The sequence below is a fragment of the Apteryx rowi genome, unplaced genomic scaffold, assembly GCF_003343035.1.
Source record: "Apteryx rowi isolate R43461 unplaced genomic scaffold, aptRow1 scaffold_73, whole genome shotgun sequence".
In the NCBI taxonomy this organism is placed as follows: domain Eukaryota; kingdom Metazoa; phylum Chordata; class Aves; order Apterygiformes; family Apterygidae; genus Apteryx; species Apteryx rowi.
Genome location: NW_020451016.1, coordinates 2,467,051 through 2,493,761, shown reverse-complemented (window position 1 = coordinate 2,493,761; position 26,711 = coordinate 2,467,051). Strand labels below are relative to the sequence as shown.

The window sequence follows — 26,711 nt, the reverse complement described above, 5'->3', positions numbered from 1 at the left end:
TCTAGAGAAGCTACTACTTGCTTGGTTTCTGAGCTTAAACTACAAAAAAAAAACCAAACTTGCAAGAGAAAGGCTAGTTAAGGTAGTCTGGTAGTGCCACTGATTTCTCTTTAATATTAAGCAATACTTGTTTTTCCACCCAAAATATTAAGTAACAATATAAGTGTTCTCCAATCACCATAAGGAAAGAAAAGCAGCTACTTTTAAAATTCATCTGTATACTTAATCTTATTCACAATAATTCAAACCAATTAAAATAATGGAAATTTTATTTGAATGAAAAACTTGTTTACAATCATTAATAAATGAAGAATGAACCTTTTCCATTTTCCTATTTCATGACACTTATGAAAAATTTAGTAAATAAATATTTGTGAACGGATTAAGGTAAGGCAAAATTTAAGATAAAGCCCCTATCAGTTGTTCACAACTTTTGAACATGGCTCACGCTGCAAACAAGTGAAAAAAATTCACCGAAGAACTCTGAGTTTAACAAGATGTTAAATGGGTAATTGAATCATGTCCTCAATCCAAAAACCCAGTAGTAGTATTTTTGTGCTCAACCATATACAATAACTTTAAAAGGGTCAATCTAGTCAGAGCAAAACTATTTACAGTTAACACTTTTGATAGAAGCACTTTGTTAGTATTGTGCAACACATTTATAAAAAATGGCTTGAAATTCCATTTATCAACCATTTATAAAGTGCTACTATCAGTTCCAATTCTGCATTCTAGCCCATGTGTAACAATACTGAATGTACACTAGCCACCAACATCCCATTGTTTTTGATGGGCTTAGAGTGAGGACAGTCCAGCATACAAATAACCAATGTCACAAACCTACTGGTAAACAAATACATGTATGTAACTGTAACCGCAGGATGTTATCATCTGTACTCTTTAGAAAACAATCAGATACTCCCTTTGGTCTTTTAAAAGGTCCATACTGCAATATCCTAAACACTGTTACACAATGGAGAAAACTGGAATTGCAGTGTAGTATGAGTTGAGTACAGAGTCACTTTAAAGTAGCATGCTTTTGTTTTAATATGAGTCTACATCAGAGTGCTGGGTTCTGTCCCTCAGTATCCATCTCACTGTTATTAGGTGGAGGATGAATAGGCAGAATATCCAGCTCATCTACTTGGGGGGTAGGATGCATTACCACAAGCTGGTCCTGGGGTATATCTGCTGCCGCTGCTGCCAAATTTGTAATAGATTTGCTTTTCACACACTGAAAGTCAACATGCCGACTCTTTCCTTCCTCCTTCTCCCATGACATCCGAATAAATGGTCTTTGGACGTAGTTGTAAATCACCTCAGGCCTTCCACCCGGTCGCTTTTTCACTTTCTCTTTGTATGTAGGGTAACCTAAGAAACAGCAGATAATAGCAAAAGGTAACATTTCCTGTACTGATTAGTTCAGGCTTTTTTTTTTTTAAACAAAAAGACAATGTATGAAGGCATAGTGACGATTAGTAATTGTCACCATCAGCATCCTGAATGGTAACAGACACCATTGTGTTCTACTTAATGTTAGCTAAGGTAGGAAAATGCACAGTCAAAAGTTTTAACTACCAACAGAATTGTTAAGAAAGAGGTTACATGCTACAGATAATAACTATGCTTTTAGCATATATTTTAGTGAGAAGCCTCTTCCAAACTTTACAGGCAAAGCTAGTTGCTTCTTCCTTAAACCAAAGCATCAATCTTTTTATAACACTATGATCTGGAAGGCAGGACGTGAGACCTCAGAAGTAGAGAGCAGCATTGCTCTGATCTGTGATTTAAGTTTCCAAGGAAGATCCTAGTGCTCTCTTCCATCTCTCCTTCCTCCCAGCCTAACTTACTCTACAAACAGTCTAAGCAGCTAGATAAATTTTGTAGACCAGCCATGAGCCTGTAAACAGGTTTTCTAGCAGGACCAGTTGCTTATTGGGTACCATTCCCCCCTCTCGCCATTGTATCATCTAGCCTCACTATGATACACAGTATCAGCCCCGATTTCTTCAACTGTGAAGATGATCATAAAGTAGTGAAGTGCAGCGGAGCTCTTTCCCAAAGAGTCAGTTTGTAAGCAAAGTTTTTCTTACCTTCAATGCCCAATCGGATCTTCTTGAGCCCCCTTTCCTTCAGAACCGATTTGGCCACATCTCGATTTTCAATGTATTTGAAGAATCTATACAACTTTGTGCTGTAAATAACTAAAAATACATTTTAATGAGAAAAATTGTATTCAAAGATTAAACTTCTAGTCTTACAACAAAAAGATTTCATAATCTTGTTTCTACTGTTTTGCTTTAATCAAGTATTTTTATTTCAGAAAGAGGGGGAGAGGAAGAGAGACAAAGACAGACTTAAGAACCTCTCAGAATATCCAAGACAGAAATCGGAGAGAAATGGCTGAAGGCACTGTGAAGCTGGTCGGCTGTACAGGTGTTTTTTTTTTTTAAATCAGTCTCATCTTTTTTGTACACTTAGATTTTTGAACAGTTTAGAATGTAACAGGACAATTCACAGAGCAAACCACATGAAATACTCCCCACCTCAGCTCCACACACACACACACACACACACACACACACACCCCTCAACTCCCCCGACTGAATTTCTGCAGACACTCAGAAACCTCCCCGTTCTGCCTAGCACTGCTTAAGAGAGATCTGAGTTCCTGGACAAATCAGTTTCAGAAAACCCAGACACATGAAGCAGAGCAAGAGGGAATCCTATGAAATTTAGTTGAGATAGCACCTGAAAGGAAGGGATTGGGGCCATTAATCTTGTAAGAAAAGTATTAAACTTAAAAAGGCAAGTATGTGCCTGGCTAATTACTTAGGGTATGAGGAATTTTTAATTCACATTTGAGACATGAAGGTCTGAGAAACCTGAGCCAGCTGTGTTACACCATGTTAGAACAGCCACATTTGATCTGTATTTACATCTCTCCGCTCAGAGGGACAGCTGTATAACTGTAGGTTAGAATCCTTCAAAAATCTAGCAGAACCCCTGCCCCACCTCCCCCGGGAAACTTTTAAGAGGATTTTATGCTACTGGAGTACAAAGAGCATCTCAAGCTCCCACCTCCCCCCTCAAAATCCTGAAATTCAAGTTTTCACATTGGAGAGACGTTTCCAGCTACAAGGATAACACATGTGCAGGGAAGGGCACTCCATTAACAGGTACTTTAACTCATCTATAGACCAAGCTATTACACTTCCAAAATATTAGCAGACACTCATGTTCTGTTTCAAAGCTCTGGTTGCTCTCCCGCAGTAAACAGGACTCCTATCCAACTTTTCTTGTCAAGCTCTTTCAGACAGTATTTCCTTCCTCTCCCCTCCATTGACTAACAATGCCTTAAAAATAAAGATTAGTTCCTCTTTTCAACCTAAGATTTGAATGTAACATGCAACAGATGCTTAAATGAAGCAAAAGATTAAGCAAACTACCAAAACTAAGTTTTTGTGAAGTATTAGGGATGTTGTAAAGACTTCACTAACAGTGCTCATGAATAAGTTAAAGCAGCATGTTTACTACTACCTTTGCCATAGTGTGGCTCAGTGAAAACCATGAAAATAAGCTTACTTTGTGAATATTCCTCTCCCATTTGTGGAGGATACTCTTCATCCCAGTCAACCACATCATCATCTGTCAGCACAACAATATGGCATTCTCTTTCACCACTTTGAGCACTGGCTACCATCAATGGGAGAATCATTTCTTCTAGGTAGAACTCAAACTGTTTGCGAGCACCATCATTTGACAATTCATGCATGAGAGCACCTGAAATAAAGTTTAGAAGCATAGGCATATTTGAAATCTGGTAAAGAAATGAAAGCAAAAGAAACACAGCAGTTCTCTTTATTTTGTATTATTTACAGCAGACAGCTGTAAATATATTTTTAGCTTATTAGTTTGCATAAGACCAGAACTTTTTCAGATGTTTACCAGAACCACATCAGCAGTTCAAACTGATAGGACTGTCCTGCAGATACTAACATTCTGTTGGGTAGACAGTGTAGTGACTTCAGCAACACTGAGTAGATCTCCTGAATGTTTTACCACTGCTAAACATTTGGTAATTGTGTGCCAGACTCCTCTCAAGCTTCCTAAAAGAAAGCAGCAGCTTAAAAACAAAGCCTCTCAAAACCTTCACAGTATCAGCTGCTAAAACCTTCTGCTAAGGACAAAGCGAACAGACAGCGTGACTCAGCAGGCGACACACTACGAGGCAACAGCACATCACAGCCCGGCTGGTAGAGGCACACACTGGCCCCTGCACCAAGCTCACAGCTGGACTCGCACAGATTGGCTTGCTAGGCAGGCACCGCACTGAACTGCACAAAAGTCAGGAGACAACAGGATCCGAGACATAGGCCAGGTCATTTTAAAACTCTGGCAAAAGCTTTGGCTGCGTTCAGGGAAGGAAAGAGTTGGAGAGATGCTACACACTTGGAAGTGACRCACCAGCACAGCTGTACTGCTTTTGCTAGCAACATAGCTTATTTCTCTTAAGTGAGTAGAATAAATTATCCTCCCCCTCTTCTGCAAAAATACCACTTAATGTTCGTGGTATCTGTACTGCAAATACATCAATAGATTTTAAGTATTCTTCAGAGCTGAGTACAGCAGGGAAATGCATGCTCCTGCTGTTTCATTTCATTATCTCAAATACTATCTTTCACATACTTTAAGAAATTCCATACTTACTGAGATCTCTGCATTTAATAGTACTATACTCAAAGGAGATACAGAGATAGTCACATGCTTCTCTCAGTTCAGGAATAGATATCCCATCAGGACAGCGTATCACTCCAGTCTTGTAGTAATCCTACAGTAATGCCGTAAACAAGAAGCACAATGCACTCTAAAATATTCACTGACAAACATTTAATTGTTTATAAGACTCTCTCCACAATCAGCTCCCCTAAAACCTAAGAGAGCAAAGTATGTGTTAAACTTTTTGAATATTATTGTTCTCAAACAAGTTTCTGAAGTAGCTGCTTTCAGAGCAGTGAGTTCTGGTTAAAATTGCTATTTAAATGACAGCTATTAGTATTGATCATTTTTGTGCATGTATACTATCTTTTATCTATACATCACCCAGCTTTTGTTATTCTGGTTCTGTCGACAAAGTAGAGCAGCTCTACTTCTTTGTGCAAATATGAAATGTATAAGGGGCCATGTTCTTCTCAGACTGAAATTCGCTTTTCTCCTGTTCCCTGCTGTAAGTTAAAGTACTGTACTTCACCTAATTTCAGTACAAGAGAGGACRAACACATCTGAACTAGGCGGGTGTGCAGATGTACAGGAGAAGGTGAACAGATTTCAGGGAAGCAAAATTTTCATCTGTTCTGTCTCTATGGCTAACATATGCGCATCTTAAAAAAAAACCCACAAACCTAGGAGTGTTTTCATACTAAGTTGTTTTTTTTTTTCTTCCTTCAAAGAACAGTACAAAAGAACAGTATTTATTCCATCCACAAAGTCCAGATATGTAAGTAAGGCTAAAGCAAGAAGTTACATATTTTTTAATACCTATAGTATTTGGTCTAATAGTACTTCCCCCTACCTTTTTTCCTCCATAAAAACTCACCAGAATAGCACGAAACACAGTGGACCCAATTCCTTCAGCAACTTCATACTCTCCTTTTTCATTAGGACGCGTAAAGTTATGTTCTCTGCCTGATCCAAACATCCTATCCAAGAAAATAAGTAATTTAGTTAGAATTCCTTATTATGATTTTTTTGTAAAGCTGAGAAGTAAAATGTCAGAATTTGTTCTGAAATGGTAGAGGAAAGGAAAGTCTATCCCATCTCGTACGTATGCACAGTGTTCAGTTAATGTTTAGCAACACCACTAGGAAATAGGAAGCAAGGTAATGTAACTGAGGAAAGACTAGTTTTATTCTTCAGCCTTCACCTACCAATATTATTTGATCAGAACAAGAGTTAGACCAGGCCATTTCCTGCCAGTGCTGAAGTTGGGCGGGAGCCCAGAAGACACTTCCTTTGGCACTCGTGTGGTGGATGCAGCACAAAAACAATTTCTTCTGTGAAATTCTGATTATTTAAAAAACACTTGAGGTAATTTGAGAAACACAGCTTAAGTGTTCAAATAGATACAACTCATCTAAACTTAATTTAGTTTAAAAAATTTAGTTAATTTCAAAGTTAAAATATCATTCTGATAGAAGATGCTCATAAATAAGCACAGCATGTGCAGCCTATTTTTTCCAGTTAGGACACATGGAAATTTAGGCTAAGGAGACAACAGATTTAACTTAAACTTTTCTTCATGTCTCAAATCGTATCTACAATATCCCGTTAGACTGCCAGGAAAAAAAAAGAACAGCTTCGAAACGTATCTCAACTACACCCTATGCTTACAAAATATTGCCATCTACTCTTTATGTTTTATTTCACAAACCTGCCCAGTGGCAAAACTTTGCTTTCATACACACCACCCAAAAAAAGATACAGCCAGAGTACTGTGCACATTTACAGTGGAGAACAAATTCACTTTTTCCACTTGCTGATTTGACGAGTTTTCTGTCCACTTTAAGCCAAGAAAGAATATAATATTTATGAAAGTGGCAGTCTAATAGGGTACAGGCTTAAGGCAAACAATACATTCCTACTAGAGCTACTTTTACCTCCTAGTACATGCTAGTTAAGCAGTTCTTGCTCAGTGTCCTGTGAACTGGCACTGGGGAAGAGTGGGTTTATAAATAACTTGCACTTTAGAGCAATATTTCCATATTTTTATTAACCTACTTTTGGATTAGCAGAAGATAAAATAAAGTTGTTCTTTGGACCAATCCCCAAGGGCAGAATAACTCAGCAACACAAAGAAATCTAGTGCGTTACCCAGCACCACTTACTCTGAGGGTGAACATGAAAAAGGAGACTATTTCACCACATAGCTTCACACTGATACAGCATCTGTTATACTGGATATTTACTTGTATATGTATAATATATGCACACACGTCTACAAGTTCCTTATATAAAGAATTTAATTGTATTAATGATTACTTCTCTTTATTTCCATTTTGTTTTGTTCTTCTGCAAGTTTGTAAGCAAGCAAGAAAAATATAAAATCTTTTCCTACCAGGTAAACCTGTTAAATATATTGCTCTTTATAGTTTCTATATAAAGTATTACATGCACATCTGTGGACTTTCATTCAATTTTAAATGCTAGGTCTCTTCGCTGAGAGACACTGACCACAACACTGTATCAACAATATCCATTTGACATTCCCTTGTTCAAAAGGCATTTCAGAAGACAAATTTGCTGAGCTTGAATGTTGTTAGGGTAGGCCCATTATGCAAAAATAAAAAGTTCCTTCAAGGTTCTCCTCCTTGCTAGTTTGAAAGAGACTAGCTATACTCACTACTCCATTTTACAAAGCAGCTAGCTTTAAAAACAGGAGATAGCATGGGGAAGACTGAATACAGAAGCAATGCTCAAAAAGATAGAAGGAAACGAATATGTCACGAAATGTTCATTTATTTAGGAACTCTTTTGCCTCTAGGTAATAGATATCTACTGGCATCTCTGCCAAATACAGAGAAGAACTTGTATCTGATTTTTACTTTAAAGACCTTTATAAAGTGATAATATTAAACATTAACAGATCAGCTGTAGTAAGATAAGTTCAACAGCTATTTAAATACAGTTCTTAAATGAAGTGTTTATGACTCTCTTCTACAGTCAGAGATTAAAAAAAAAGATACAAACCTGCCCAACATTGTATTAGGCTGTGCAGTAAAGATAGAAGGATCTACAACAAATCTAGTGTTGTCCACTATGAGTGTTACTCGTTCAGATGTTCTCACATTCCGAGCTCCCTCTTTTCCATTTTCATACACAAATACCATTTCCCCACCAGCCTTGCAGCTCCCATCTGAACTTGACTGGCTACTGTTTCTGCTGCTGTTCCCCATGCTGACAGCGGAACCATTCGGGGAAGTCTTCTGAGGACGAGGGCTGCTTGGTCGAGATGAACTGTGATCTTTTTCTCGATCTTGTAGGGGAGGAGGTGAAGGGAGAAAAATGTGAAACAAAATTAAGATTTACATGAGTTCTGCGCAACTTATTTCTTTCCAGAAACAAGACGTGGCAACTTGATAAATTACAGACAAACTCAATTAAAGATATTCTATTAATAACAATAATAAAAAACCCTACAAAATTAACAATTGTATAGGACATCCCAAAGTTTCTACTACTTAGACAAAGCCACCTTGTCTTCCCAAAGCCATTACAAGAATAACTTAGCATTCCATTTTTGAAAAAGTGGCTCAGCATAATATAGGAGCTATGCATCAAAGATCCTGTGTTTAGTGCTGTAGGTCAAAGCGACTGCCCAAGTTTTTGCTTAAAAAAAAAAAAAAAAAGCTTTTTTTCTAGATCTGTATTTCTATATAAACTAAACGCTATCAAGTAAGGGGAAGTATTTAGTCAATTCTGTTCTCAGAAGAATTTAATTGCTCTTGTGATTTGAATGAAATAAGAACATCACGTGAGAGTACAGCCTACGGACTGAAGGAAAAAAAAATGACGACCTGGCAAAAAAGGTTACTCCCAGGTCAGAGGGCACATTAGAAGTCTGTATCCTGCACCATCAACAAAAAGAATGCTTTTTACTTTATCCTTTTAACAAAATAGTAAGTTTTTAATCCTGAAAGGCTATAGACTCTGAACACACCAGAGTGATATTGTCTTGTTGGTGAAGTAACATTCCTGATGCATGGAGTGAGCTGAGATTCTGCTCTTTCATGGGATGAGTCACGAGATCTGTCACTTGATCTTCGTCTGTCCCTCGATCTCTCATGTCCACCACTAGCACCATGAAGGCTCATTTTTGTACAGTCTAGTCCTTTAGCAATACGAGATGAGGTACTAAAAAGAGAAATAAGTGTTCAGCATTTCAAAGTTTCATAAACATTGTACATTTAAATTTTAAAGGCATTTACAATTTATGCTCCACATACATGGTTTGAAGATGAACATTATCCACCTCCATTTTCTTTACTTTATTTATGTTTATATTAACAAACATGAACAATGATTTGGAACATTAAATAGCTAGATAGCAAGAAATACCTGTTTATTTCTGAGTGATCTACAGAAACATTGCTTAATCAGCCTGCCCATGAACCTGAATTCACAGAAATCCCTTCCAGAACCAGTAAGCCAAATACAACCGAGCATTTTACCCTGACTCTTAATGTGATGTTAAGTGTTCTAATCAAACCCAGAAATTAAGGGATAGGGGTCATTTTTTTCAATAAAGGTTTTCCAAAACAGGTTTTCTCAGAGTATAGGCTTCCAGTACTCACTTGGCTTTTATTGCAACTTGCCCTTTAAAAAGGTCAGCCTTAAGCTAGTTAATGCATCGAGATGCACCAGTCGAGTCTGCATCTGTGCATTCTTTTTTTAATTTCCAGTTCCTCTTAGAAGAGCCAATAGTAAGAGATCACAACCCAGAGAGCAAACATATTAGCTATACCATTAAAGCTATGACCTACAACACTGTCAGTAACAAGCTGGTCATTTGTTCTAAACCAGCAAAATTTAATGCAACAGTTTTAGACATTTTTAGATTAAGTCATGTTATATTTCTTAATTTAAGATACTGATTTTATTTTGCAATTAATTATTAAACCTACCAACAAGACATCTTAGTTCAAGGTCCAGCACTTTCAGAAACTAAAAATTAAATATCAACTTCAAAAGCTATAGTAACGAATTTGAGCAAAAATACTTATGTCTTTATACTGTTCAAAATAGGTATCTGAGGACAGCATAGACGCATTTGTCTCCTTGAATCCCCATGGAATTCCCACATCAGGTCCTTTGCTACTTGCCTTTTGAGCACAGGCATGACAACACTCCTCATTTACAAGGTAAAAGGTTAACTAAAGAACATTTTTAAAACCCCAAGTACTAGATTACTGAGACGGAAGTGTGGACACCTACAAGATCTGACAGGTACAGAAGGATCATTATTTCCCACTTGTTTGTGACCAAGAAACAGGGCCACAATGACCCACTTGCTTACAGCTTGTGAATCCAACAACTTACCCAAGAGACCTTAAAAATGTCTGCTAGGAATACTATATGATTCAAGAGCACAAAGATGTAAGAATAATGGCCTAGATAGGAACAGCACAGCAAATTTTAAGAGCATGAACTGTACAAGCAAGTTGCACAGAATGTCCTCTGTTTTGCTCAGAAGAAAAAAAAAAATTTTTTTTAAATCAAGGCTATTCTAAGAAGTGAACATCTAGTATGACATGTTTTAGCTTCACTGTTTCAGCTTCAGGTATCAGTGACTGATACAAGAGGAGGAGTTTAAATCAGAACAAAACAGGCTATTATAGACCTTATGATACAGTTTACATTGGTGCTAAAATTGGCACAAAATGGATATTAGCACGCAAAGGATAAGAAATATGCCTCTCAGCTAAGGGATGCAAGTTTCTGCCCACCCCAGCTGGGTGAGGGAAGAGGCTCACAACTGATAAAGCAGAATTTTGGTGCAGAGAGAATCTACTGCAATACTGTTTCCTGCCAAGCTGAAAGTATGCTGCAATAAGACATGCATCTTCTAGATGTGAAGTCAGCCAGAGATCTATTGAATAAAGTAAAACAACTGCAAGAAGCCTTGCCTATGGCTGGAAGTGCTCAGACTTACAGTCCAAGAATTAAACCAGTCTCATTAAAAGGCAATAGTATACTCCACAAAACATCCAATGCTATTTTGAATGTATAAAGATATGTAACACTTCAGCATGGCTAACATGTCTCTCTACTTGTTTTACTTCTCTATTATAAAGAGATATGTTCTGTATTATGAAAACGAAACCCACAAAAATTTGCCAGATTGAGATCCTCAACATCCCTTTCATGAACATCAACAATTCAGAAAAAACTTTGACCTTTTCTTACATATATATACTGATGCATACAGAAGATAACCATGTTAATAGGTATGAAATGTGCCCACGAACTAGAGGAAGTGATGGTTTGCAGCCTATGATTAAAACTTAACTTGCAACCAAAGTTTGAGCCCTGCTTACAGATGATAGTCATCATCTGCATATCATCCAGTATAATCAGAGAGATGATACTAACAGCTAAACTTAAGAAAAAAAAAAAAGGTCACAAACTTAAAAAAAAAAAAATCCTATCTCATCTGCCCTTAACTGTTTTATATTTGCACATCATGGTATAACCATCCCACAAGGAGAGGGGAAAAAGGAGTACTCAAACACATACCTAGCAGTCTGGAGACAAATTATCTCAGCAAACCCTAATAAAACCACATGATCGGGTCTCTGTCAATGAAGCATTTTGATCCTACCCCCAGGTAATATTTTTAACCACGCAGTGAGAAACCATGGTTTTTGCAGGTGCCCTATTTCATAGTATCAAAATTATGATTCCCTATTTCTCAATAACCAAAGCACTCTAGTTTCTTTAAATAAAGAAAATGTACTAAAAAATGAAATGGAACTTCTGTAAGGATTTGCAAGCATATCACATATTTTGGCAGAGCAGACATGAATTACCCTTTAACGGAGAAGAAGCCAATTAAAATGCAACTCTTGATACCAGAAGACTATCTAAAGCCACATTACCTTCTAAGCAGTGATTCAGAGTTCACACTGAAGGAGGGCGAGCCCTGGTTAATAATCTCTTCATAGGAGTAGAGAAAAACAGGTGCTACAGGAAGTTGCACTGACTCAGCTGGCATCAGCCTTAGTCATTTCGGAAGAGATGCCAGGCGTGTTTAGCTCTTAATGTTCCAGCTACTTTTTCCCACTATGGGAACTGGGCTACTTTTGCCTTAGTAAGGACAAGGAGCAACCAAGGTGGGGGACAAGAGGGCATAGGCGCGTGCAGAATACCTTTCCTTCTCTGGCCAGCTGCAGCCAGCCCCTTGGAGCGGGGCCACGTGAACTAGTAGCTCAGCATGCAGCACTGCTAAGGAGGCAGAGACCTCCAGGTGGAGGAGGACAGGAACTTTAAATATTAAAATCAATTTGTTTCTGAAGCTAAATTAGTAAATAATTTGAAAGAGGAGCTGTTCAAATTGCAACTGGAGACACCATTCATTTGTTCTACTTCTACATTGTACCTTCCTACAGGTTAATGCTGCGAGATAGGCACATTACCTATTAGCCAGAAAAACAACACACAAAATGCAAGATATCTGAGAATTCAAGCAGTCTGGCTTGAGACAGCACCATCTGAATCACGAATCTTCCCTCATTTTAATTACAGCCATTTAAAATGTCAATCTTAAGTCTCATCATTGTTGAATCACAAAGCACAAAAAATGTAAATGCATTTCTTTGAACCGTTGGACATATACCCGACCAAATCTGAAGTTCCATTTGTTCTGTAGCATATGTACTCAGACGAAATACCACTACTGAAATGCAACTCTGTTTTACAATAAGCAAGACAACTAAAACTGAAAAGGGTTTAAACCTGAACAAAGAGAAAATACAAAGAGAGGTGGGACCTAGCAGGTCAATAGAAACATTTACTGGCATTACCCTGCAATATTTGACTCTGAAAACTGTGTTACTGGGCTACTGTATAAGTTGGTCTGAAAAGGAGCCTCAATCCTACACCTGTGGCCAATATTACATATGAAAGAAGAGCTATGACTTGGATTTTACTGTAAAGAGGCTTCAGAAAAAGTTGCAAGTGTTCAGAGAAAATGAAGACACCAGAACTACTTAATGAATTTAAAATTTTGATAGAGGTACTTGTTAATAATATCTTTTTTTCCTCCTAACAAAGTTTTTTTTTTTTGGGGGGGGGGGGTGAAGGAAATGCAGAAACCCTTTGCTTTACACCACTAATCTAAGCCTTATTATGAGTCATTTAATTTCACTCATTAATAGGTTAGACCAAAATATTCACTCCCTCTCCTATAACATAGGTTTAAATTAATGATTTCTTAAGCTATTAGCAAAGACTTTGTAGTGCATTTTGTTCATCAAGGCTTAACTTTTGTCCAAATTGGGACTTAACTACAAAACGATCCAAAATGATGCGGATAAGCCAAACTGGCCTCCCCCGGGGAGTTCTGCAGTTGTGTCAATGCAACTCACCTACCCTGATGACAAAGTGCCCGACAAAAGCACAGCAGCCCTACTTGCAAAAACAGGGAAACTGTCAGTAAGTGCTAGGGCTTACAAAAGCGTTACGCAGACCAGATAAAACAGCAGTGTTTTTTCAAACAGCAGCAAACTACTGATAGTTAAAAGTGCCAGGAAGCCACTGGTCTTCCACGGCACCTGGCTGTCGCACTATATTAATCTGTAACTTCAGCCTACAACAATCAATGATGCTCTCAGCACATCGCATTACTTTAAGCCTCCAAAAAAGTCATTATAGTTTCCGATCACTAACTCACTCTAAAAAGAAGTATTTGCAATTTGGAGCTTTGAATTAATTTCCCAGTTGATGACTAACAGCTATAAATTGCACTGGTGAAGGTATAGGCAATGACTGAGACACAAAAGCGGCATATAAGCAAAATTCTTCTCCTGGGCGCTTAACATTGTGTTTAATTTAGAACTATAAAAGCAAAAAAACATTTTAAATCCACACTCTCACTTTCTCATTCACTAAAGCTGGACCAAAAAATAAAATAAAATAAATAAAAAGGTAGACTAACTAACACTCAAAAGTTTATAAAGAGAGAAGAGTGTCTTGCTTTATCCTCTTTTTTCCTATAGGAAAAAAGATGAATAGTGGTGTATTTAGACAATCTCCATAAATTCAATATATTGTTCTTTCCTGGCTCCAGAGGAACACTGGCACACTATCACTGCACCCATGCAAGACCTTTAGGGTCAGTAAGTGACAGAATTTATTTTCTTCCTCAACTGCTGCTAAAGGAAGCTCTGCTTTTGCAAAAAGAGAAAAGAGGCATTTTCTTTAAAAGCATCTGTCACACAAGCAAAACCAAATAAGCTCAAAGCTTTATTTAAGCAAAACTGCTTACTATAAAGTAAAGGAGGAAGAGTACCATCAAAATGGCAGGCTTGTCATACTGGTATGCTTTGTATTTCTGCAGTCAGGCAAGAGGGTTTTTTTTTTTTTTTAAAGAAGAAACACCATAAAAGCAATTTAATGATGCTTTTGAGTCATCTGTTGAGGGTTTCCCTTTGTCTTTATACAAAACAACATATTGCTTTGAATATATTACTAATGATTAAAAGAAGTCATTAAACTGTATTAATTCTGCCACCAAAACAATTGTCATGTATTCCAATACATAAAGTTCATGTACATCTTACTTAACACTGCCAATTAACATACTTGTTTTACAAAACTGCCTCTTATCTGCACAGAATTATGGTGGTAAACCAATACACTTATTGTCAGGGAAAAAAAAAAACCATAAAACCGTAGCTAAATGCAAGGGACACAGCAATGAAATATTAACCCAGACTTTCATTCATTTTTCCCCCCTTACCTTCTAAACTTTTATTAACTAACTTCTCTTAACATACAAACTTAGATCCAGTCCTTTCCTAGGACACTTGCATTCACATAATCAGCACTTGCATAAAAGGGACATAGAACCTTAAAGATACACACTAAGTTACAGCAGCATTTCTGTGAGGCTTAAAAAAAAAAAAAAAATCCACTCCGCTCATGCTACTATGACTTAACACAATGAGAATGCTTATGCCCTTCTTCCTCCCCCTGAAGCCTGCTCTTTGTCAGCGGACATTTCAATTGACCAGGATACACAAAGGACAGTACTTCTCCTTTTACTCATTCTTCTCCTAAATACTGTCCACAGATTATTCCTGTTAACAGATACGCACCTTCCTCTTGTATCTATCAGGGAAGAAACACAAAAGCATGGAAATAATTTTGAAATCAGAGCACAAAGGAATTCTGTTCCTTCCAAGAAGGCAGCTTTGGAAGCCAGATCAGCATCCTTTGGCATTACTTAAGTTCAGCATATTTGATATTTCCATCATCTCATCAGTAGTTCACTGCACCATCAGCCAGCCTTACTTTTTCCTCTATCATCTTCCCCCTCAAGGATAAGAGGATTGTAGCTATACAGTCCATTAAGTGTTCAAAGACGCAAACCCCTCTAGATATTAATTCAATTCATTTTCTCTCAGTCACTGACTCAGCCATGCGTAGTGCAGTCCTGACGTCTGACCTCGCAGCCTCCTGTGAGCTGAATTCATACTTGCCATTCCCCCATCTCTAGGCAGCCATTGGGTACCGCGACTGACAGGCAGGGCGAGGAGCGTGCGAGAGGAGAGCTGCTCGCTACGCTGCCAAGTACCATCTGCGGAGCTATTTCTAGTCCTGCCAGCTTGTCGGATTTCTGCACACAAACACCGCATCTGAAAAGGGTATTGCTAACTGTCCCTTGTCACACATCTCATTTGCTTTTATAGACATTCAAATCCATGCAAGTTTCGGGGGACATTTAATCTGTTACTGTAAAGTCTCCCAGAATCAATATTTAATATGAATTCACCTTTCGCTAAGTTCATAAGCGGGTACGGCAATAGCCTTTTGAGAATGAGACAGCACAGCCTCCATTTTTGGACTAAAAACATCCCTTTTCCAGCAAGCCTATGCTAGACAAAAGCATGCACACCTTTAGAGGTAAAATGTACTACACTTGGTGACAACCTAAATGTAGTTCACCAACTCCTGATACATCACATCTTCACATCCATAGGTCATCAAATGCTTGATAACAAGTCAAGTCTGCTGAGCACAAATAGAGTAAAAGCAACACAGCAGATTACTGTTTCTATCCGGATAAACTCCTCTAAGGTTCTTTTTCCCCTTTGGAGAAGGATAAATAAATATTATGCTACAGCATTTTTAAAATGATTCTTTTTAAAATGTCTGTAGGCTGTTAAAAGAGTCTCAATGCATTGGAGGAATAGTTGAAAAGTAGGTTAGGTATCATAATAGATAAAAATCAAGATGTGAGAAGCAGTAGAGTGAAAATGGAAATATGAAAGTTGAAGGAATAAAGGGAGGTTGTTCAGAAAAGGCCTGCTGTTACAAAGAAGTCATCAAGAAAAGAAAGAAACTTCTGATTAGAAAGGCAGGAGAGCACCAGCATTCCAGACGGAGGAATCAGTTCTTTAGACACTGAAGGAGAATTTCTGCTCACACAATTTCAGTTACCTGAGCCAGTGAATTTCCTCCTGTTTTAGGGTTTTGTGGGGGCTCACACAACCCTCCCTACACCCCACCCCCTATTCTACCGGAACAACCATCACAATCTTTATATGCCTTTTGTTCGCTCCAAGATAAGCCATGGAAGCCACCCTACAAGAAGTATGATAAAAAGCTGTCTGCCTCAAACATTTATTTATTTATTTATTAATAGAAGAGTCAAACAGCAGCAAGAAAAAGTACAACTGTAGCCAGGTTCTTTCAGCACTGATTCACTATACGGAGTCTTTTCTCCATAGCAGAATTAGCACGCTTTGTTCTCCTTTGCTCCAATTTCAGGTAGAAAGTATGCGCCTTGGATAGCCTAGCTCCAAATTCCCACACAGCTACCTGTCAGGCTAGGACATGCATCTGCCAAGATCTTGTAAAGGCACAGTCCAGCAGCCCTGCTTTACTTAGGCTGCAAAATCTCCAATAAAAAGGCCCTTAGAAAGTATTCTTTCCCTCTGCTTAAACTGGGGAGTACTACAGGATTTTCCTTCAGCTCGGCATGGCAGTTTTGGTGAAATTCTGCTCTGAAGCTCTGAAATTCTTAACCACATAATTTTGCATTTCAGCAGGTCCTCTCAGCTGTAATACATTTCTTAGTAATTCTGTTCCATTTCAGGAAGGAAACAATAAAAAAAATCCTGCAAGTCTTCAGTTGCCAAAGGTATTTTTCAAGGAGCAAAGAGTTAATCTTTAGGTAGATTTACATTCAAACCCCACCTCTTCTGTCAAACTACCCAAATACATGATCTCCATACAAGGATACTGGTTGCCTTTATTTATATACCAGCAATTCCTCCTCCATTTTCAAAGAGAGCCATTACACAAAAATCAAAGTTTCAAAGAGGCAGAAAAAATTTCTTCTTGGGAAGTCCCTCCACCTATTAAAAAAATCAGCTTCAGAAGTTCAAATTCAAAAGAATCAAGCCCAAACACTTACTGAACCTGAATCTAGCCATTAGTTTCTGCTCTCAGAGCAGAAAGGATCAGACAACAATTGCAGAGGACAGCTGTCCTTAAAAGTTCTAGGGATGTATCTGAGCATGAGTTTCATTTCTTTAGTGCTTAGTGACTTAATTAAAAGACAGGGTCTGATGAAGCTCTGCATGACTTTGAAGTCCACTAAAATTAACATCTGAAGGTATTTAGAGAGCATCATTTGTGTGCTGGAGAAGTTCAAGAGAATTTAGTCAGACCTTCTGCACAGAAGGCCACCAAGTTTTCCTTTTCAGCAATGTTTGCAAGCTGCCTTCTCAGATGGAAAAAACAAACAAACAAACAAACAAAAAGCAGAAAACCCACACACTTAAAAACACCACTGTTTAAGACCACTCTACCTTAGGTACCTTACAAGAGACTAGTAGACAAATTTCTGAAAATCACGACCTTGATTGCAACCCATTTTTCTAGATTCCAAGAACACTTCCTCCCAGTCCATCTCAGCTTCTCCCAAGGTTTTTATATGATGGTGCAAATAAAAAGCTAAATAAAGAGATCTTGATTTATCAGTACCAGGTTGCAATTAAGAGCAGGTATGTTTGCAGTTACCATAAAGTAGAAGATGCATGGCAGCTTTTTCACGAGCTATGACTGGTGATAACAGGCCTAATTGCTTTAGTGTCACGTACTGTGCAGGCCTGTCCCACTCTATAAAATGTTCAATTGCAGAAACCCAATTTACAAGAGGAGAAAAAAAATTCTTCCTGCACTGGAAGACAGGTTATACGTTCTGCTATCATTATAGGGATAAGGAAGGGAGTCTTGCAGGGATGCTTCATGTGCTTAAAAACACTGAGGCAAGCAGAACTTCAATTCATGACCCATAAATGCATCCTCCCAGCACACAATATTAGAAAAAATCTTAATCTTCAGCATCTGCACAATAACTTGTCATCTGTGGGAAACTTTTCAAAAAGGTTCAAGATTTTCAAAGACTCAAAAGTCATGAAAACAGAATCAAGGCACAGATGCATTTTGTTCATTAATGCAGTAGGGCAGAAAGGATTTTGAATCTAACATCGGCTAAACAGAATGAACAAACAAGGAACTATCAAATGAGACTCTAGAACAGGCATGGAGAAATCCAGAACAAATTATAAGAGGCAAGTTTAAGCCAAAAAATTCTTCACCACAACTTCAGAGAAAGCACTTAGTGCAACAAAATTAGAATGAAAGTCTTCCAACAACAACAAACAAAAACTACAGCACTATAGAGAAGCTACACGTGGGAAGCTAATAAGCAATGAAAAATTAAATAGGAAATACATAACAGCAATACTTACTAAAGCAAACGTTAATTCAGAAACTATTTCTTTGAACCTTAGTCACCCTGTAGTCAACATTTGATTCCCAAAAGTTGTCTTCTGTCTTAATCAGATACTTAAATAAAAAGCATCTCAATGACTTCCATAATAGCTTTGACAAACAGGACTGTTTGTATCATTAGTTACAGCCAGCTTTAAGATTAAACAATTTCATCCCATCAGGCTCTTTAGATTCATAGTGGGGATCATCTGGATTACGTTTTTAGTCCTCATTTTCTGCATCTCTCCCTTCTGTTTATTCAGAGCTCTGTTACATTGCCCATCTCAGAACACTGAAGAAAAAAGAGGTGAGAAAACAATAGCACAACTTGCCAGAGGTTTCGAAAATTGGGGCTGATATCCTCAAAACTAGAAAGATAACCTGTATAACTGTTTAATACAAATACCTTAGATGGTTTTGCCACAAGTCCTTAGCACAGTAGCACATTGAAGGGAACAGGATTCTATAGCTGTCCTTGCTGCCACATAAACCTTGCACACAGCTGGATGGCTCACAGTCCTAGATTATGCTTTCTATGAGCCTAGCAAGTTAAAAAAACTATATTAAGAATGTTAAGGCTGGTGGATTAAGCACTCCAGAGCATCAAGAAGTGACAGACTAACCATCAGTCTTAAATTTTACTCCCTTGTTGAGATGAATTATAAAGTACTGATTTCACTATTATATTTTGCAAACCTATTTTCTCTTATAATAATAGGGCATATTTTGAAAGTGCAGGACAAATAAGACTGCAATGCTCAAACCTTAAGAGAAAGCAGTTCTGTTCAAGTTCTACCCTTAAAATTTAGGCCCCCCAAAGCATTTTTCTAACCCTGCAGTTTTCACACAGATTTTCATTTCTCTTGAGAAAAAGTGTCAATTAAGTCAGAAGCAATATTAATATGCCTATATTCAGCCACCCAAAACCAAATTATTTAGTTTAGACTTTTGAATAAAGTGCACTATTTTCCAATAATTTTATTCTTTGAAGTAATGAAGTATCTTAAAGGAACAAGATTACAAAACATTTTTCCTTAATCTATTCATTACTCTATTATGACCTCAAATTATTAGCTGGATTCTCATTCACAAAGCTTTCCAAAAATGTGTCTACATTATCTGAAACAAAACAAAAACAAACAAACAAAAAAAACCCCCCACACCAGATGTTAGTTTGAGTACTATTCCTCCATAAAATGCATTATTTTGGAAACATGGATTGCGTTTTGCTAGAAATTCATCTAATTTAGCTTATACATGCCTTATTCCAAAGGCATATATTTCATATGTTGTCATGTGTGAACCATTAATTCATGTCTTCTGAAGCGATCAACCACAGCCTGTCTTTCTGAAAGGCACAGGCTACAGACTTTCTGAACTTAACTCCTATCCGAATCAAATAGTCTTTCAGAAAGCCACACAGCTTTTTATTTAAATATTTCCCCAAAATAGATAATGCAACACAAACCTCACATGGTAAGCCATGTGTACTGATTTTCTAGATGAGATTTATTTAGTTTCAGCTTCCAGCTATTATATTTTGTCACAAATTTGCCTGCTGACTAAAGATCATCATATTGCCGTTTCCCGCATAGATCTTTACAGACTGATCAAGTCATCACTTAACCTTTAAATTTTTCATGCCTCACAAGGTATTTAAGAACTCACATATTTTCAGAATCCTTTCAAATCAAAATTCTTCCCTGAACCACTGATACCAGGCTTCCAATAATTTCACCATGCATCCAATAGCTGCATTAGCCCTTTTGATCATATGTTTTACTGTGCGCTCATGTTCAACTGACTACCCACTGAGTTCTTTACAGTGCCAACACTACCACCGATAGAGTTTATGCAGTCTACAAGAACAGCCTACATTCTTTGTTCCAAAATATATAACTTCATGTTTAGTCACATTAAAAATGCACGATTGCTTGCACCCAGTTTATAAGCTACTCAGATCACACGTTATTGAGTCCTTTTTATTATTTAACACTCCATGAGGAGTCATCAACATCAATATCAGCTCTAGATTTTCCTCCAGATCACCAATCATGGGAGGTGGCACAGGATCAGGGACAAACTGCTTGAACGAGACTCAGCAATGAATCGCCCATTTACAATTACACTTTGATCCCTGACAGTGAACAGTCCTTAGCTCGCATACTCTGTCCTATTACTTCTATCTTGTTCATTTACTGATACTGCACTACAAAGACCCTAAAGAAGACCACTTAGAAGACACTGTCATCTTAATATCAAGATTGACTGTACAAAGTTATATTCCATAAGACTATGCTGATTAGCAGTAGCAGCTCCCTCATCAAGTCTATGTTAACCATACCACTTATTCACTGTGAAGGTAACATCACAAATAAGCCTATAATTACACGGATGTCCCTGCAAGCCTTTTGATTCTCAGCACATTCTTTTTTCATGCCCTCTTAGATGTCTCACAATGATTCAAGTTTTAATGACAGGAAAAAACCCACAACATTAATCATCCATAGAAAGCTTTGGGCAATACTTGAGTCCAGTTTAGCCGAATCTACACAATAAAAACATCTGAATTTAGAAACTGTTGTTGAATGTGCTGCTTGGTTCTCCTTCTATCATCTTACAGATGAGAAAACATAAATCAGTAAAAATTTTAGCTGGCTAACAGGAATATTTTTAGTTATACTTAGCCTTTATAAAGGACCACAGTACTTGAAAAATACATACTTACTTTGATGCTTATGCATACTTTCAGCAACATGCTTCCTCACATACATTTGCTAGGTAACCAACTGCTTTGCTTAGATCATATTTTTAATAATGTTTGCTGAAAACACCCTAGTTAATTTCTTAATGTCTTCAAATCAAGCATTTAGAAAACATTCTCACAGTGGGGGAAGCAAGGGGAAAGCAATATCTGACATGCAGCTTTAGAAAGAAAGTGCCCTAGAGAGTGAAACTTGCATGCAAGGAACAAGTTGCATATATTTTAAGTATACTATCTAACAGAGAAGGCCAAGTGACTAGAAAATGATTAACAGGAAGTAATTCCTGGTAACCACTCCAAAAATATTCAGAGACTCAACTGGTACCTTGATATACACAAAAGGCATTTACAAAAAACCCACCCACCCACTGTAAAACAAATGTAAGCACAGATTAGGAAGGCTAATAAGTAAGGTTAGAAAATATCTTTAAAACCAATTAACTAGTATTCCTTTTAACAAGAACTATAAGATTTATGACAGGACTTGCCACAACCAGATACAGTAGTCTTTAGAATGGATTTTACTGTAGTTTTGAGATGCAATAGATTGTACATAGCACCTACCTTGAATGTTTATAAAGTTTACGAGGTCTATTATGCAATTTCCGATCCCAATTCTCTGGATCACTGGAGTTACTGTCATAAGGATGAGGCCGTCCTGCCATTCCACTGCAAGCTTCCTCACACTACTGCTCTGAAAAGCACACATGCAGCACTCACAACCTACATTAAGAGAGCAGTGTTGACCTTTAAATCATGCCATTCAAAAAGAAAAAAAAAAGACAGATGCAAAATTTAAGGTGTTGTTGGTTAGTTTGTTTAAAAAAAAAAAAAGATTACAGAAACTAGGATATTCTGAAGCACAACTTCTAAATTACACCACAATAATCTACCCATTTCGCTGATACCTGCGCTAAAAAAAGGTTGTTATAAGAAATACAGTTCTATACATGTTGGCAAACAATTTCAATTTTGCCATAATTAACTCCACAGACCAATTGTTCTGTCCAAACAGAAAAGTCACTAGTTATAAAACACAAGACAAACATCATAATTTTCTTTTAAATATATAAACTTAATTCAAAGAATTAAGTAAAAAGACAAACTGTAGAAGAAAGACTAATGCAGTTTTATAATTTGAATGACTGCCCAATAGGAAAACAAAGTTAAGATTAATAAACAATTATATCAGAGTTCTTATTCCAAAAGAGAATCAATAGCAGTCCTTAGAAACACTGAATCCAGTTCAGTTCCACTGGATTCTGCAGAATAGGCAAATGTATTTCATAAAAAAGCAAATAACATTATAAGCCTTCCCTTGTTTAGCCTGGGAACCAATATTAAGTTAAACTCCCACTAAAATTCATTCATAGATAAGATAACTTGTGACTTTGAATAGAGACAGCCAATCCTAAATAACTGGCATTAAATTATACCTAGAAGTGACACGTCTGTCAAAATAGTTGTGTAATTTGGAATGACCTGGTTATAAAAATGAAAGGTAGCCATAGCAAGTGAACAGCTGATAACACTAGAATCTGGGAAATTTAGTAAAAATAACTGAAAGAAAGCCTATGTTTCTCTAAAATTTAAAGGTAAGTATTTTGCAAATGTCATTTTCTCTCCCTGCCCCTTATAGTTAGCATGTTTCTATTACATTCTACAGGACTTACTAAAAAGGAGTATCAAAAGAATTCAGATTTCTGTTGTTTTTAAACAGATGTTTTTAAAACAAGGTAGTTTCTCAGATAAAAAGACCTTCTAGCCACACAGCATGGAGATAAACTCTAACAAATTCAGATACTCTTAGTTAAATTTAGACCCCAAACTGTTATTACAGGGGAAAGGTAGAGAACAAGCTTCTTAAAAATTTGTCAGTTACAGATGTGCTTTTCTTCACATTCAATTCTAACAAAGAAAATAGGTTTTATACAATATATTTCCTAGAACGATTTTGCTTTTGCAGCTAAAATGGATAGCTGTAAACAGATTGTCTATAGTGTGCACTGTAAATCCCTTATGCTCTTGTATGACCAACATCAAGATACTTGCTTAACCTTCTGACTTCAGCACCATTCACATGCAGAACACTGAACAGCTGCTTAAAGTTTTATAATGTTAAATTTTCAGCATCTTGCAAACTCTACCACAGGGTCTGGGGGTATTTTTTTGTTATGGTTTCTATAATTAAACACACTTTGATTGGAAGATTAATAAGATAATATGTCCATATAAAGTGAGGAGAGGAAAACACACTATGTAAAACTACAGCAAATACTCAACTTTCTCATGCAAAAAAGCAAAATTCCCTGACAAGTATTTCATTCTGTATTACCTGGAAATTACCTGGTTACCAAAACATGATCAATGTGCAATGATATTACATAAACTTAGAAAGTCATAGGTTTTACACATATTTATCAAGTGTGTTTAGATGCTGAACAAGGAGAAACCTACAATCTACTTCAGAACAGAAAAAGTACTTTAAGGAGACAAGGGGAAGGAAGGTTGGTTTACAGATCCAGTAGTGAATTACTTCAGCAGCAGTCATCCAGAACTTAAGTGCAACATGACATACCATTTTCATATACAAGTAATACAAAAAAATAAAGGCCCGTTTATCCTGAATTGAAACAAATTGGGTTCATTAGATTGAGTCACTCAAGCAAGATACAAGCAGTAAAATTAGTTGTGTAGCAACAGTGTAGTGTAGAACAAAAAGCAGAGAGCAGCATTCTCCAAATGGAACTACACGATTAGAGTTCTGCAATTACACTTGTCTGCCTAGTTAACAACTCTCAGCTTTTGACTAATGCAAGGTACCTGGTAAGACTCCCTTAAGGGCTGAAGCACCACCATGACAGGCTTATTTAGCACCATATATACAAGCACTCCTATTCAATCGTTTTTGCTTGTTTGTTTCCTGAAATCCCCTCTTCCTTTAAAAAGAAACTAAAAGATTTATGAACACCTCATCCTTTCATATCTTGACCAAAACAGAAGCCTTTTAAATAGATTGTCATCCAGCAGCTAGTACTTACTCACGTCATTAAAGTAAAAACATTAGCATTTGATTTTAGCTTTCACACTAGAAAGAGTGGTAGGAGAGGCTGGTATTGTGAGAACTGCAGCTGAAAGGACAATTTAAAGTCACTTTCTTCAATTGTCTCATGCTTTCTGCCTTCCCGCATCTTTTATTTAATGAAAATTACAAATTCAACATGAGGCTATAGTTTCTCTGTACACTTCAAAGAAAAAGATTGCTTTAAGTAGGAGTAGTTCCTCAATCTGCTTTGCTATGCAGCCACACGCTTAGGTCCTTACAAACAAGGAATGACACAGAAGGACAGAAATGAGGAGCATTCCCTTTTTCCAGCTTAAAGCACAGCAGAGTTTCATTAATGAAGTACTAAACCAGCACACAATTGACAACTGGAGCACAGTTATGAAAACAAGATAAACAATTCGCAAGTGTCCAAAGCCACATTTTATGAAACTTCTAATATAATTCCCAAGTGTGTCACACTATGAACTTGCAAAGGGGGGGGGGGGACGACACACAACTTTTCTCCATTCAACAGGATCTTAACATATAACACATCTCTAAGAAACAACTTGCTGTACTACAGCCAGTTTTTTTCTTGACCATCATCAATAGCACTTTTGAGCATTAGCCCTGATAAAACTGAATGTGTTCTTAAACTACTGTTTATAAAAAACAAATGTATTTATCAATTTTATTCTAGGTTTTAACAACCCCCTAAGACAATAAATAACAGAAAAGTGTCATTAAAATAACTGAAGATAGTTACTTTATTAAGGTTACACAGCATTTGCTAATTGAAGATTTATAAGTAGTACTGCTGATTAGTTTTTAACATTTCCACAACTCCACCTTCTTATGCAACAGAAAAAAAGATGATTCAACTGTGGTTGAAATGATTTCTATACATGGATCCAGAACCATGGGCAACGTAGGTAACTTTTACTAACAAGAGTGTTCTTTGCAGAATATTCTGACCTTGGGGGTAAAACAAAACAAAGTAGTGTAAGAGGACATGGCCCCAAATATCATTCAGTGACTTTCATGAATTCAAGGAACTTCATCTGAAACACTGGTAAAGATAAAAGGGCACTGGGAGCACATTTGAAAAAAAATAAAAACAAAAACAAGAAAACCCCACACATCCAAAAATGCTCTGTAGAACACAAACCACTTGTCATACTGGCTAAATTTATTGCCATTATAACTAGCTAATAAGAAATTCCTCAGGTGCAAAGAAGGATTTCTTAATCCTCTGCATAAAGCCGATATTCCAGAAAATTAGCACAGGGAACAATTCTGTAAAAGACTACAGACTTTCTTTTTTAAAGCTTTTGACACAGACAGCTAGAACACTTCAGATTTGGTAAAATACCCTCCAACATTAACTTGAAGCTGGAATCTTCACTAATTTATGAAAGCAGCAGACTATTGAAACACATTAGAACTGTAGAGAAACATCCTGTGGGTCCAGCAAGCTAATCGTTTATAGGGTGGAGCCACCCATGGCATTCCAAAATACAATAATTAATGTGTTTACACCACTACTTGAGGACCTCATGAAAGGATATACATATCATATACTAACTTTTGATAGCTGTAGAACAGATTATGTTAAGTAACATTTAAAGTATATTCAGTTCTGGGCTACGACAAAATCCAATGCACAAGTGATGCACAGATGGAGCAAGAGTTAGACAATATCAGATGCTGTATAGAAATGGACATATACTTTCGTGAGATGCGTGGCCAATTTTTCATCTGTGATTTAAAATAACTGCAAGTAAAAATAGTGTTCTTTGGAAGCTCTTCAGGAGAAGAGTAAAGCTAGTATCAACCTATATCAATATATTTCAAGCCAACTCAATACACTGGATTTTATTGAGTATACCTGTGAGGCTGAAAAGCTCTGGTGTTTTACTATAAAGGATGATTAAAGCCCTGAAGTTTTAAGGCAGAGGCCCAAGAAGTTGTCTTCTGGACACCAGCTCATCAGGTGGAACAAAGAACTGACTGTTCCAGCTAGTCAGTACAGAAGATCACATTCAATAATTAATACACGGTGCCCAGATTTGAGCATTGGTCAGAAGAGTGTTTTAAAGTAGGACAGGTCCCAAAAGCTCATTTGCTCTAACCAGTTCAGTCGGTGAAATGCGCTGTAAAGCTGACCAAGGATAATCAGAAAGACCCAATAGACAAGTAACCAGGCAGGACAAAATGTGGCATCAGTTAGCTATGACAGAGTTCTGAAACTCCAAGCTTCAGATTATTCAGACTTTCCTGTCACGAGTGACAGTCTGCTGTTCACTGCCTCTAGTCATTAAAACACAAAAACAACAA

The 26,711-nt window shown here is 37.2% G+C and overlaps 1 protein-coding gene across 1 annotated transcript; it reads right to left on the bottom strand.

Moving 5' to 3' along the window:
* Nucleotides 1-3: 3 nt before the first annotated feature.
* BTBD10 (BTB domain containing 10) lies at nucleotides 4-22,427 on the bottom strand. The gene is made up of 8 exons (XM_026087771.1): nucleotides 21,893-22,427; nucleotides 8,720-8,913; nucleotides 7,750-8,035; nucleotides 5,600-5,702; nucleotides 4,714-4,834; nucleotides 3,589-3,786; nucleotides 2,097-2,207; nucleotides 4-1,374 (listed from the first exon to the last, which is right to left on the bottom strand). The coding sequence occupies exons 1-8, from the start codon at nucleotides 21,991-21,993 to the stop codon at nucleotides 1,064-1,066; spliced, it is 1,425 nt and encodes a 474-aa protein (XP_025943556.1). The 5' UTR covers nucleotides 21,994-22,427; the 3' UTR covers nucleotides 4-1,063.
* Between the last annotated feature and the right edge of the window lie 4,284 nt (nucleotides 22,428-26,711).